We start from the raw sequence: 14,619 nt of genomic DNA, 5'->3' as shown, positions 1-14,619 counted from the left end.
ACTGCATTGGTTTACTTTTAAACAAATTATATTTATCTCATTAACCCTTATTTGTAATAATAATTTAGAATGAATATATATTACAGTAATGAAGTTATTAATCCTATTTTTTTTAATTAAAAATTTTTTACAATTACTCGCAGATATCGTTAAATATATTAAATAATGAATTACTCGTTTTCCATTCTAATTTTTGGTAATAGTTTTGATAATTTCAACAATGAATGAACTTTTATAAATGGCTAATATTATATAATTAATTGATATCATACTGTGTAATCATCATCATTGAAATTTAGTTGCTGGAATTTAATTTTTCTTTTCTTTTTTTTGAAATTCTATAATTTATAAACCTATAAAACCTATAAAAGCAATACAACTTACGAAAAAAAAATAAAATAATATCTAAAATATCAATAGGAAACTGAAATACAACAAATTTTTTGCTCTGATAATAGTATTTTTTCATTTCTTAGTGCGATAAAACATTTGCAAAGAGTAAAGTTTTCAAATGAAAAAATGAAAAAACTTCAGTAATGATAACAATTACAATCACTGTTATCATTTAAATTATTTCTTTTATTTTACTTGATTATATTACTTGAATCTTTTCGTAAAGTGCAATTTTGAATGAATCAATAATTGAATACTTAACGATTTTGAATTCATTAAAAAAATTCTTTTTTAATTTGAATCTTTAAATCTAGCAAAACATACGGTAATGTAATATGAATACTTCATTTTAGATTAAAAAAAAACCGAAAAATTTGATTAACTCAAGAAACGAATTATAATGAAATATTTAATTGGCGTACGACGTAGAAAAAATGATTTAATTTCAAACCTTAAAACAACATTTAACAAAAATATCAGTGAGTACGAATTATATTAGTAATAACAGAATTATGCTAAAAGCAATCCATACTTCGCGCATGATTCCTTGAAATTTCAAGTTAAATTTAATTAAATCGACAATGCCTAATTATATAAAGCATTTTTCTTTTGATTAAAATATTTTTAAAATAAAATTAACAACATATTATCATACGTTCTTATTTTAGTTAACACAAAGCAATTTAGTTTGATCAGTTTAAATTTTATTAAACAGTTCTCTCTTTTCTTTTTTCTTCTTTTTATGAAACTTATTTATATAAAACATATGCAGTATCATAGACAATTGATTTTAAAAAAAGTTTAGTAATATTTCAAGGTTATATGCTGCTTGTTCCATATAAAATTTGAAATCATAATTTATAATAAATAGTTTCGTGTAATATGTTGATGTCCAATCAAAAAAAAAATTATTAAAATCAATTTCAATTGAAAAGATTATAATTGTATAAATTGAATTTAAATATCAATTTCTTAAATTTATGAAAAAATCATTCATTTGTAAAAATTCTTATCTAGCATGAATTGTAAAAAATAAAATGAGGAAATGTAGCAAAATTTTAGCATCGAAATTCAGGGTTTAAGCAAGTTTTGCTAAATCTTTTTGAGTTATTTTGTTTTGTGCTGATGCTAAACGCTTTGTATGACAATACTTTATCCATATGACATACCATTTTTTTTTTTTTTTTTTTTTTTTTTTTTTTTGGAAGTATATATACGCTTTTCTTAAAATAGACGAAGTGGTCAATTTTTTCATTTTTTTTTTTTGTAAAAAAAATATGAAAGTAATTTAAAATAGACGAAATGATCAATTTTTTTAATAATTTTTCAGACAATATTACAAGTTTTATCTAATTAATCAAAATTTGATAGATCTTTTCGATTTTCCTTATGCAATATGCTTTCAATCTTTTGATAATTATTTTATTTAATTAGAACAAACCTCATTGTTATGGTCATTGCTTCCAGAACGTTTGCTATTGATTGATTAATAGCAATTAACGATCATTTTCAACACTTTTTGCTTGAATTCAACATTTTTCAAATATCCGTCGCATATATCGCGCTAAGATGCAAACATAAAATTAAGCATAAAGCTCTGAAATTTCAATAAAACGAACATTGATGTGAAATTGATATTCAAATTAATTATTTCAACATATCTATATTTTCTGATAGTGGAACGTTACGTCAAATATAATTGCACAGGTGATTCAGGAAAAAATCGCTCATTTATTGATTATTGTATTGATTAAAATTTTCAAGAATTGCAGTATTTAAGTTTTAGTTTTAATTGAAATGATCAGTATTTTCTACAGTTATCTTTCACATTTTTAAATTTCAATAATACATGAAATATTACGTGTTTATTGTGAAAAATAACAAGCTAACTTTTATGTACCATGAATTTATAAAAGTATAAGTATATTTACTGTGAAATTAATTTTTGCTAAGCGGTAAATAATAATATGATTGGAATCTATTATACAGTCTTGGTTGCAGCTATAAATGATATGCATTGAATCAACGAAAAATAACACGTATGATTTGACACATTCCGTATAACATACGTTTGCAACCATTTTTAATTCGTTTACTTTCCTTTCTTAAAAAAATGTTATTTAATTTACATAATTAATTATCATTCTTGAGAATTACATCAAATAATATGAATTTAATAAAATGGATAAAATTAAGCTTCTAGGAAACAACAAAAATGAAGCTTAAAATAGCATTCATGTCATTTTCATTGATAATATTGCTGATTATCCTTACTTTACTAAGTTAATGCTTGATTATTCCATTTTACATTAAATTTTAATGTTTTTTTTTTGTTGAGTTTATCAGACTTAAACATTTTATGATAAATAATTAATGTTATTTTATTGACGCCAGCGCTAATTTTTCGCGTTTTTTAAATTTCTTTTTAAATTGATTTATAAAAAATTACTAAATGTATTGTTGTAAGTGCAAAATTACAAATTTTTCTAATATATTGTTGCAGTACTTAAATAATTCCTAATTATTTTACTCAAAATATTTCACATTATTCCAATTTTATTTATTTCGTCAATTTTTCATTTTACTTCAAAAAAAAAAAAAAAAAAAGAAAATTTTTTTTCGAATAACTGAAATAGCTTATATTTAATTAACTACAATTCTCCTTTCAACAATTCCGCTCACTTCAAGTAATCTTGACTGAATAATTGTGATAAGAGTAGTAACAGTTGTGAGAATGAGAGAATTTAGAGACAGCATAGTGTTTTACATAAATGAGCAATAAAAAAAAAGATATGGAATCATAATTGTAAGATATGGAAACACTTATGAGACAAACGTAAATGAAGTGATAATTCAAATTTAATGATTGTTATTTTTTATTTATTTTTATCTTTCAGTTGACTACAAAAATATTGAAGTATTTTGTAATTTTTTTCACGTTTTCCTCAAACATCTAATTTCTCAGGCAAGGTCGTAGCTAATTATTTTTGCAATAATTCTCATGATCATAATTATTTTTGAGATGGTAAAAATAATAGTCTATAAAAATTGTAGTACATAATAATGATATAATGATGAAAATAATTTTCAGAATAAATTTATGGTGACACTGTCAATGGGTATATTACAAACAATATGTAGTGAAATGGAAGATGATGAACCCGTTAGCTTCGATGTATGGAATACGCAAGTTGCTCCAGTTCCGTTTCTTTTTTTTGTAACTTTTTTCTGACAATAATTTATCAAATACCAATATTATTTTAGTAAGCTATAAAAATTAGTACAACGTACGAATGCAAAATTTTTCCTTCTAATAAGTTACGTACTTTTACTGATTAATTATTCATTCATAAACAGCACATAGCTAGAAAAAATAATTTTTGTTTAATAATTAAAGAATAAATAAAGGAACAAAAAGCTCTTCTTTTTTTTTGTTTGTTATCATTAATTTTTGAATTTAATTATTTTAGTTTACCTCTGACTTATGGATGAAATTAAGGATAATGTCAAAGTTATTGATATTTCTACCCATCAGAATTACCATGTGTGAGTTCTTTTTTTTTTTTTTTTCATAGTATAAAATTATGAAGAACTAAATTTTTCAGTTATTTTTTATAGAATTATTTTTAAAGCACTGTTACTGGATTAAATTTTATCATGACATTAAAATGTGAAATAATTTATTTCGGGGAATATCAGAATATTTAGTGATTATACCACTTCGTCGTCGTCGTCATCATCGTTCAAAACATCCATCTTCACCGACTTTATCACAAACAGATTGTCATTAATCGCTGATAAGTGGAAAGTGATTGAACGCACTACGAATTCAATCGATAGAACAATTTCTAAACTGATCAAATGATTGCTATAAATGAAAATAAACAAAATAATTGCAATGGATATGATTGAAATTTTTTCATGCATAATATAATATATCAAATGAATTCATACTTGATAAAGATTTGGTGACATCAATAAAAATGATTTTTTTTTTGGTTAATAATAATTATTTATTCCATCATATAGAATTACTTGACGTAAAATATGTTAGAATTGATAGATGTAGAAATTAAAAATTATAAGTTGCATTTGTGACTTTAAAAGCTAGAAAGGTCAAAAATGTAGTGTAATATAAATTAATCAAGTAATTCAAAGTTAGATTCTGATTAGAATCAGTTATTAGAGTAAGGTTTTGATTGTAATCAGTAACAACCATTTTTTTAACGGTTTCATTTTTTGTTATGTTAAATTTGAAAGTTTTTTTTTTGAAATTTGAAAAGTGTTCATCCGGTTTTATTTTGTTTTTATTTTAATAGTTTTGTTATCGTATTAATTTGTATGAAATGAATGAGAGGAACTAATGAAGAAATAATTCTAACAATAATTTTGCTTAACTTTACAAATTAATTTTACAAAAAAATTTCTCGACTTTTCTTATAACAATCTATATTTACTCGACCAACAAGCTTCGTTATCAATAATCATTTTGAAATTTACGTTTACAAATTCATTAAATGAAAATTTCTGCTAATATTAGTTTTGGCAAATGAATACTAATAACTATTACTTCCTTGGCTAAAATTTTCCTCCATTAGCTAATTATACCTTCTTCGGAAAACCGAAGAATTTTTTATTACACAACAAGTGTTTAGAATAATACTAATGATTCATCACCACAAACCACTTCATTATTCCTTTGTTATATCCCATTTTTTTTTTGAAACAATGAATCCTTTATCTAAACCTCAAATAGTAAATGTACATCTGTCTTCACTGTAAATGTTAATCTGCTAAGCCAACCCATCCCACTTTCTACATCCTTAAAAGCCTTCTTTAATCTGATAACAACAACGAAACGATCGGTGCAGTCTTCTCTTCCTCCTACTCACTCAACAGTACCACTTACTCCTTTGCTGTTTCAATTACTCCACTATATATTTGTAGGTCGATCTCGCTTGCAGATAAGAAGCAAAAGCTTCAGTTCAAGTTCTACAAACTTCACGTAAGTCAAGTGAACTTAACTAACCTAAATCATCTACTCTTCTGACCAAGAAGTTCTTCAAAATCCCCGACAAAATTTTTGGTGCCACGAACCGGACGGAAAATAGAATTACAATGGCTTTTACTATTATTGGAAGTATTAAAACTGTAAAGGACCGTCTAGAAAGATTATTGAATGAGGTAAAAACTATGGATATCCAATCTCCAGACCCAACCTTACCGAATCACGAACGACTCGAAATTAACAAAACCAAAAATCACTCATAGATGAAAAAATTCTTCGACTGCAAATGTGCACTGACTCTATCGAAGCTTTAAATAAACAGTGGATAGAGGTGCCCAAAAATCCAAAACGAAAAAAGAAGATGAGGAAAACTACGCACAAATAGCTACGGGAGAGCAAAATATCTTCATTCTGAAGCACGAAGCAAAGGAGGCCACTATCAGCTGATTATGTACAAAAGGGAAATTAATAATGAAATCAAATAAATAACTTCTAAACTGCCAATAACGGAGTTGACAACGCCGACATCCTATCCCAACATCAACCTTCCTCAGCTATCTCTACCCAATTTCGATGGAGAACCCGACAAAAGCTATCATTTGTTATGGTAATGTTTTAGGGTCACCTATACTTCATTTTATAGCATGAGAATTTTAGATGGGCAAATAGTGGTAGTGCTCAGATTATTAATAACGGAGTTGACAACGCCGAAAAATATGGAGACTCGTCGACAATAATCAAATTACTATACAATGAACTACAGTCAATTAAACGAAACGATAAGGAATGGATCGAAACTGTTGAAAGAATGGAAAGAATTTTTCGACAATTAGAAATGCTAGGAGAGAACTTAGAACATTCCAGCATTGAAAATACAATCGAGAGTGGACTACCTCGATGAATACTCGGTAAAGTGTATCATCAAAAATCGGTCGACATTCCATGGTCAATAATGAAATTAAGGGGATTCGTCTGAAACTTTATCAACATGAACGAACAAGTAAGAAATCAGTTCTCATTTACCCCTATGGAAAGAAAATATGCCTCACACAAGAAAGCGAATCCAAAAAATCATATTGAAACTTCTACATTGGCTGCTATCCAAAATGGAGGTGAGATTTCTCACTCCTCGACCAAAAACTGTGAAATCAAACAATGAAGACCGTGCACATTTTATGGTAAAAACCACGTCAAACGTGTCAAGCATATTCGTTAATGGATTCTCGACTGAAATGCCACGATGTACTATTTGCATGAAATTAAACTCACCAAAGGAAAGAATGCAGCAGAAAGGTAAAATGTTTCTACTGCAAAGCTTCTCACAATAGTGCTCTATGTAACAAAAAATTCTTGACACCTTCTTGACTAACAATTTTGCATATTTTCTTGGTTATGAAAAAGAATGTAATTTGAATTATTGCATTAGTTCAAAGGTAAAATACAAAATTAATTATAATAAGAATGAATAGAAATGAAAAAAAAAAATTTTTCAGTTTTAAAAGTAATTATTAAAAAAAAAAAAAAAAGCTAACCCCAGATTAAAACCAAATAAACAAATCTATTTCATCTCTTTTTTCTTTTCTACTAATCCAGTTTATTATTTCGTAAAAAGAATTATAGTATTTGTTATAAAAAATAAAGAAAGAATAAACTAAAATGAAATGAATTATGTTGTTTAAATTATTGTTTCATTAATGGCATATTTTGTACTTGAATAAATAAGTGTGAGCAGAATTATCCTTTTTCACATATTTAAACAAAAAATATTCTTACTTTTAAATATATTATTTGTATACTAAACTTGAATGAAACGAATATAATTGAAAGCAAAAAATGTTCCTACTTCAGTGAAAAATGAGATATCACTTCATTTAATTAATTAATTAAGTGATAATGGAATGGAATAATGTCGACTTATTTTTTCTTCGTTCTATTTCAAGTAATTAAGTGCCATATTTTATGATTAAGAACTAAAATAGAAAAGATGATAACATAAGTTATGTACATAATAAGGAAAATTTGAAGATTTATGAAGAGGTAAAATACATCTTACAAAATTCTATACTAATTTTATTTCACAAAAAAAATATTTCATAAAAAGATTTGTAGTATTCATTATTAGAAATAAAAGTAATAAATACTTGATAAAGAGTACAAATAATACAGGAAAAAATGGAATATAAATTTTATTAACAAATTTACAATGCATATTAATGATTATCATGTAAATTTCTTCACTTATACCAATAAATTTTTTCTTTCACACTTATGATTACAATCATTTAGTAAATCAATACTATTTTGAATATCTTTCTTCAATGATTTACATTTTGTTCGTTGTAATGGTGGTCGTGCTTCTCTGCAATTAATTTATTTTTAGTTTATTTATTTTCCTGATATTTTGAATCTCTAAAATTTGGCACAAAAATATTTAAAAAAGGAAAATAAAACAAATAAAAGAAAAAAGAATAGACATAAGAAATAAAAGGAAAAATCATTGCAAAAATTAAATTTGTAGATTTTAATAAATAATTTTTCACTTTTTGTGCTTTTTTGCTTTACAAAAATAAAAATGATAAAAAAAAAAAAAAAAAAAAAAAAAAAAAAAAAAAAAAAAAAACAACAAAAATAAATTAATACCAAAGAAAAAAATTAGTAAATTTTTAAATTTAGAAAGTAGAGAAAAAAATTCATATATTAACCTATCAATGAATTTTCTCATTCTGCGCCATAGCATTGAGCTATTTTCAAGATTATTATGGCCAACATCAGGTATCCATAATGGCTTTACAGCCCCAGGACATAACTGATACAATGCTTTCCCATGCTCAACTGTCACAATCATATCTTGCACACCATGTGCGATCAATGTTGGCATTTCAATTTCGCTTATCTAATTAAAACAAACAAACAAACATGAATGAATTATAATGATCTCAATTTATACTAAATATACAAAAATTAATTCAAATTAATTTTGCTAGAAAAATTTTTTTTTGAAGGAATTTGGAATTAGCAAAAGTTATTAAATTAAATATTAATTCAATTAGTATATATTTCTAAAGAAAAAAAAGTTATATAACGTAAAACAAATAACACTACAGTATGCTATTAGAGAAGTGGAAAAAATTATGAACTTAAGGCTCTAATAAACAATAAGTGTATTAAGTTAAAAAGTTTTTTTCTAATTATATAATTGAAAGTGTTTGAAACCTTTTTGACGCTATTAAATCGATCACCGCAACAATTAGCTAAATGATCACATTGCTTATTTCGTCTCCAACAACATTTTCCCCAACAAACTGTTCGTATAATTGATGCTATTGGTGCTAAAAGTATTAAGCCAGCAAGTTTATTAGCTTGTTTAGCTAATTCTATCGATGCTACTGTACCAATACTATAACCCCATAATATAATATTTGTTTCTGGAATTGATAAATCTTCCAAAAGATACTGAAAAAAAAAAGTATAATTAGTATTAACTTGTAAATATTGAATTGGTTTTATTTTTATATAATTATAGTTTAGTTAGTATTATATTTTTACTTGAATTCTGTCTAATTTTTTTTTTTTTTTTTTTGGGATGTTACGAAATTCATTTTTTACAGAAATTTTAGTTTTTGGTTGAAATTTTTAAGACTTTTCAATCTTATAAGATTCACTTTGAGTTCACAGGTAAATAGATAATTATAAACTGACAAAATTAGTGTTCGAAAAAAGAAAGTTTAACCTTTATGATAATAAGTCAGGAATAAAAATTATTTTTTTTTCTGCATAAAATGATGAAAAGTTTATTAAAATTTAGTAATAATTTACTTTATATACAGCAGTAATATCCGAATACATATTTTTTTCACTTGGATTACCATCACTAATTCCATAGCCACTATAATCGTATGAGCATATATTACAATTGAAAAATCTATAATTTGAAATAAATTTTTACTTTTTTCTTTTGTTACAGTTAGAAAAAAAGTAAGCATTAACTAGAAAATTGCTAGTGATAATAATGATAAGCAAAATAATAAGTTAATATTTTTATTAGTAAAATTTATTCCTGATAATTTCTAAAATTATAATAATGATACTGCGGTATTGTTCAATTGACGATATAGATGAATCGAATTAATAATTAGAGTATTAAATGGAATTGCTCTGAGTAAATTATATTATGGTAATTTCTATGATGGTTGATAAGCTTTGGCTTATGTTCAAATTAACATTGAAAAATTCAAATTTTAAATAATCAAAACTGATTTGTAATCATATTATGTTATGTGATGATGATATAGTTATTAATAACATAAAATTATTGTTCCGATAAAACTGACAAATTTTTCTTTGAAATTGATTGAAATATGATAAAATATATTATAAACCTTGCTGCATCATGCAAATTAGGTAATCCAACAAGGTGATCGGATATATCACTGCCATTTGGATGTGAGAATAACAACGTATAACGTGGTCGTGCTTTTCTGACAAATACACAAGCAATATGCTAAAATTATAAACTTATCATTATGCTATTATTCGACAATATGCCAAACTTGTCAATTTATTAAGTATCAAATATGAAATTTAACGATTTCATATAACATTGTGGCAGTTTATATTGAAGTTTTTTAAAATTTTTTTTTTAATAAATTTAGAAAAGAAAAATTATTATTTTAGTTATGAAAAAAGATGATTAACATTTTTCTTTTCTGTTTCTGTAACAAAACATTCAATTCCAAATACTTCAGTAGCACATTGATGCTCGAAACCAAATCTCAAATCTTTTCGCTTCAGACAATTTCTGTAATTTAAAATTTAATTTTATTAAAAATTTATGACTGTCATAATTTAAAAGGTGGAAGATAATTTAAGAATTGATTAATTCATTACTATCATTAAAATTTAATCTTATGGACATACAGTGAGGATTTATAATATTTTTGGTGTAGCAGATGAATGCTGGAGTATTTTGGAATATGAACTTTTCGCATCAAAATATGTTTATAGTTTCCTGATCGGAACTGATCATTTAATTTTCTTTTTTTTTAAAAAAAATAAATTTATCATTGTCAGAAATATCAGCTAAGAAATGTGAAGTTTAATGAAATGATAAGCAAGAAATGACATAATCTTAGGATAAATGATGTCACAGTCATATCTTATTGACATCCTCCTACGTCGCTTACTAATTTTCACACTAATGTCACATTCAATTACAACTTTAAGTTCTATATTTAATTAGTTGACATATTATCACTGCCAAACAAATAAATCACTTATTAGCTTTACGAACGATACATTGTTGAGTTAATGGTTCTCGATCACTTTTACTGATATTTTTCGCATTACCACCAATGAAAAAGTAATATTCACGTGGTGGTGGCCAAAATGCTATCTAAAATAATTGGCTGGTTTCTGCAATCCTAAGTATAGAAATTTTGTAATTTAAATTTAAATTTAGTACTAATTTGATTTTAAAAAAAATGCAAAAAAAGTGATTAAGTTGGAAATGAATACTTAATTAGCTCATATCAAGCTAATTAAGTCAATAAAAAATTAAAAATTTGAATTAATAAAGTAAAAGAAAAGAAAGAACCTCAAAAAAAAATTTTTTTCTTTTCCAAAAAGCAAAATGATTATAACCTCTTCTGATGCTTTGTTTTCTTTATTCCATAAGTAACTATCTTAAGAGCTTGCTAGAAGATCGTACTTCTCTATGCTTCAATTCAGCAATTCTGCTATACTATTAACAGCACTCCAAGTGCTATTAGATGAAAAAATTTTAAAGCGATTATAATAAAAAAACCAAAAAAAATATTGAAAAAAGGGACAGATATTAAGCCTAAGAGATGACAATGGAAATAATATTATATATATAAAATGTACCTTATTTAAACAATAACCTAAAATTGGTGGACAACAGCAACACCAAATAAATTGTCGAATGAAACGAAAAATATTTTTGATAATTTCCCATAAATTATTAAACCAACTCCAACGCGTTTGTTTACATACACAATTTAAAACGAATTTTTTTTGCCTAAATTAAAAATCAATTTTTTTGAAAAAAAATTTATTGATATTATTTAGTATACAAACATAAAATTTAACATATATATGCGAAACTTAAAATACTTAGTATATATATATATGAAATAATATCATTGTTTTCTATGATATTCCGTGCATTCATTTCTCATTTACATGATATCGTTTCAGTACCACTGATAAAATGCTACGCTTAAAATCCATGAATAATTTTTTAATTTAGAAATATTCATTCCATCATTTCTTTTCACTTAATGATATTAACTTGTCAAAACAGCAATTGGATAAGCTATGAAGACTACAGAAAAACTGTTTAGCGTATTGCTAAAATAGAATTTATGATAAATTACTGTTTAGGTGATTTATTGTAAACATGAAAATTATGGAAGACAAATTCAACAAATAACATAAAAGTTAAGAACTATTTTAAATAAAATTAATATCGAAATGATAATTAAAAAAGAAAAGAAATTTTGAAAGTTTACTTATATTCATCCAAAAGTTCCAGAAAATTTTCCTCATTCTTTTTATCATCAGATTTTTTCAATTTACTTCGGGTATGCCACATTTTTCTACGATGCTGTCTGCATTTATGAAAATTGAGTAAAATGAAATGAAATTATTTCTAAAGAATAATAATTTAATAGGCTAATTCATACTTTTCAAATCATTTCTTTCACTTTAAGAAGTATTCCCTTGAATTATATTTCATGGCCTTGTAATAAATTTAACATAAATATGCCAAATTTGAATTCTATCAACAAATTATGTCTTTTTACACTTGTGTTATCTCAGGGCAAGAAGGCTCATTAATTAATTTCAATAATTATTTTTTCCATTTCTTATTTTCGTATTTATCAGTTCGTCACATTCTTTCTCATTTAAACTCTGTCTCATTTTGGAAGAAATTTTAATTTTTACCGTCTGCAATGGTCATCATGCTTTTGTAATCGAGAAGAAATTGAAAATGTGCTTAACGATATAAGAGATGGGTTCTCCTAAATTTTAAAATTGAAAATCAGGCAAAATGTACTTTAGGAATTGAGAGAAATTTAATTTTTAATTCTGATTATCTTTCAAATCATCATACAGTGTCATTTTTGTTTGAATGATAATAACTTTTAGAATTAATTATGCATAAACTAATGGTTATACCAATACATATTTCGAAAATACTTTAAAATTTATAAATATATCAAATTTTTATATACTCATAGTATTCCATAAGTTTTTATTTTTTAGCTAAATTAATACTAGCTAATATCAATGTATTCAGAGAATAAGTAAGAAAAATGGTCAGAAGAAATTAATTTTTATTAGCATTAATTAACATAAACGATGCTAATTATTTCTATAATAATATTATTAGATTTAGAGAAGTAAAATTTGCTAGCAAAGAAATAAATAATAAAATGAAAAATTCCTACTAATAACTTACAATTTTTTTTCCTGAACGATGACTGATTTTGATTGTATTCTAGAAGAATGAATTTTCTTTTTTTCCGGTAGTGAGTCAAATGAATTATACAAATTCATTTTACTCAAATTTTATTTTGTTTTATTTCATAAATGATTAATAGATGAACTGATAATTGATTTTCTTAAAAGTTAGTGGAATTTAAAAACTTACTTTCTCAATCATATTATCTTCAATAGCTGTTAATGATTCCATTGTAATAAATGGCTGTGACTGTAAAATGGATAAAATATCGTGAATACATCAACAGAAATTACTTATTAGTCCTCCTTGCTATTTATCTTGTAAATGGCATAAGTTTTCAAGAATCGATGAACTTCAAAAAAAATTTTCAAAATTTCGTTTCTTTTTTAAAAGATTTTAACCTTATTTTGTCACTTTCTCGCTTCTGTTCTTTTCTTTCATATGCTGATAAATTTGATAGTTGGTAGTTGAATTGTTATCAGCATTGATTATTTTACAAATTTTCATATGAATCTAATAGATACCATTTCATATGAATGCATAAAATATGAAAAATGAAATAAGTAACATTTGATTTTGCATTTATATCTTATCAATTCGATGAAAAAGAAGTTGCAAGAAGTCATACTAACTTGCTGTTCATCTTTTGCAATATTTGTAGTTTCAGAAGTTCGACTTAAATGTTGACTTCCTGTTATGCTAAAATTTTGACTTAAACTTTTCATACTTTCCCACATACGATTTTTTGCACTAAATTCGCTTTCATTTCCTGACTTCAATTTTTGTGACTGAAATAGAAAGAATTAATAAATTTAAATATTAATTATTCCTTTATCTATTGTTTAAAAAAATTACCAAAACAATGAGAGAGAGAGAAAGATGAAATTGTTGCATATAATTTGCTGTCATCCATATTTGTATCAATCAAATCATTGTTCATTCATGTTTATATAATTCATCATTTATCAGAACGTTTTTGAATAACTTTTTTTGCTTTCCTCATATATTTGTACTAATCATCAATTCTAATCTTATCTTCAATTTAATAAGAATAAATAATTCTTATTTCAATCTGATTCAACTTCATTAAATTAGCGTTCATTCATGCTATGTACATTTCATTTCTTCTTTCTCTCTTCCAATCTAATAATAAATCTTAATCATTGATTTTTTATAATATGTTCTTCAAACCAGACTCAACTTCATATGTTTTGAAGTAGAATTTTAATTATGGTTATGATTATTAGGTTCGAAATAAAAATTATTATTATTCCCTTTGAAAAAAAAAAAAAAAGGATATCAAAGTGATATATTAGCGAAATAATACCAGTAGGGGTGTTTGATCTAAAATATTAGAATCTGTTGTAGCTGTTGAAAATTCATCAGATTGTAATTTCTTTGCAGAATTAATCATGATGAATAAATAAACTTTACATGAAATGGATAGAGAAAATGATGAAATTGTCCTCCCTTCAAACTATTTATATCCATAAATTTATTCAAATTTTGCAAATGCGCAAATAATGCATGCGTTGTCGTATGAATACAACAATTGCGCAACTAACGTACGTCTTCTAATATGAACGTAACTTACGTGATCAATTTAAAAAGCAAATGTAGAATGTTATATGCAAGTAATACATGCATTTATTTATTTCAAATTAACACGTAATCAATACGCTATTTTAATACCGAATTTTTTTTACACAGCAAAGATGGTAAAAATTAATCA

General features: G+C 24.9%; 1 protein-coding gene across 1 annotated transcript; it reads right to left on the bottom strand.

Moving 5' to 3' along the window:
• Positions 1-7,639: 7,639 nt before the first annotated feature.
• Positions 7,640-14,301, bottom strand: Bm6525 (Uncharacterized protein; the record flags this gene model as incomplete). Its single annotated transcript, XM_043074901.1, has 14 exons — positions 7,640-7,760; positions 8,104-8,294; positions 8,615-8,854; positions 9,218-9,323; positions 9,781-9,902; positions 10,097-10,199; positions 10,675-10,793; positions 11,285-11,438; positions 11,932-12,030; positions 12,368-12,444; positions 12,885-12,923; positions 13,077-13,136; positions 13,520-13,675; positions 14,215-14,301. 14 exons carry the CDS (start codon positions 14,299-14,301, stop codon positions 7,640-7,642), a joined length of 1,674 nt encoding a protein of 557 aa, XP_042930835.1.
• Positions 14,302-14,619: the final 318 nt, after the last annotated feature.

This window comes from Brugia malayi (assembly GCF_000002995.4).
Source record: "Brugia malayi strain FR3 genome assembly, contig: Bm_v4_ChrX_scaffold_001, whole genome shotgun sequence".
In the NCBI taxonomy this organism is placed as follows: Eukaryota; Metazoa; Nematoda; class Chromadorea; order Rhabditida; family Onchocercidae; genus Brugia; species Brugia malayi.
This window is presented reverse-complemented; position numbering and strand designations above follow the sequence as displayed.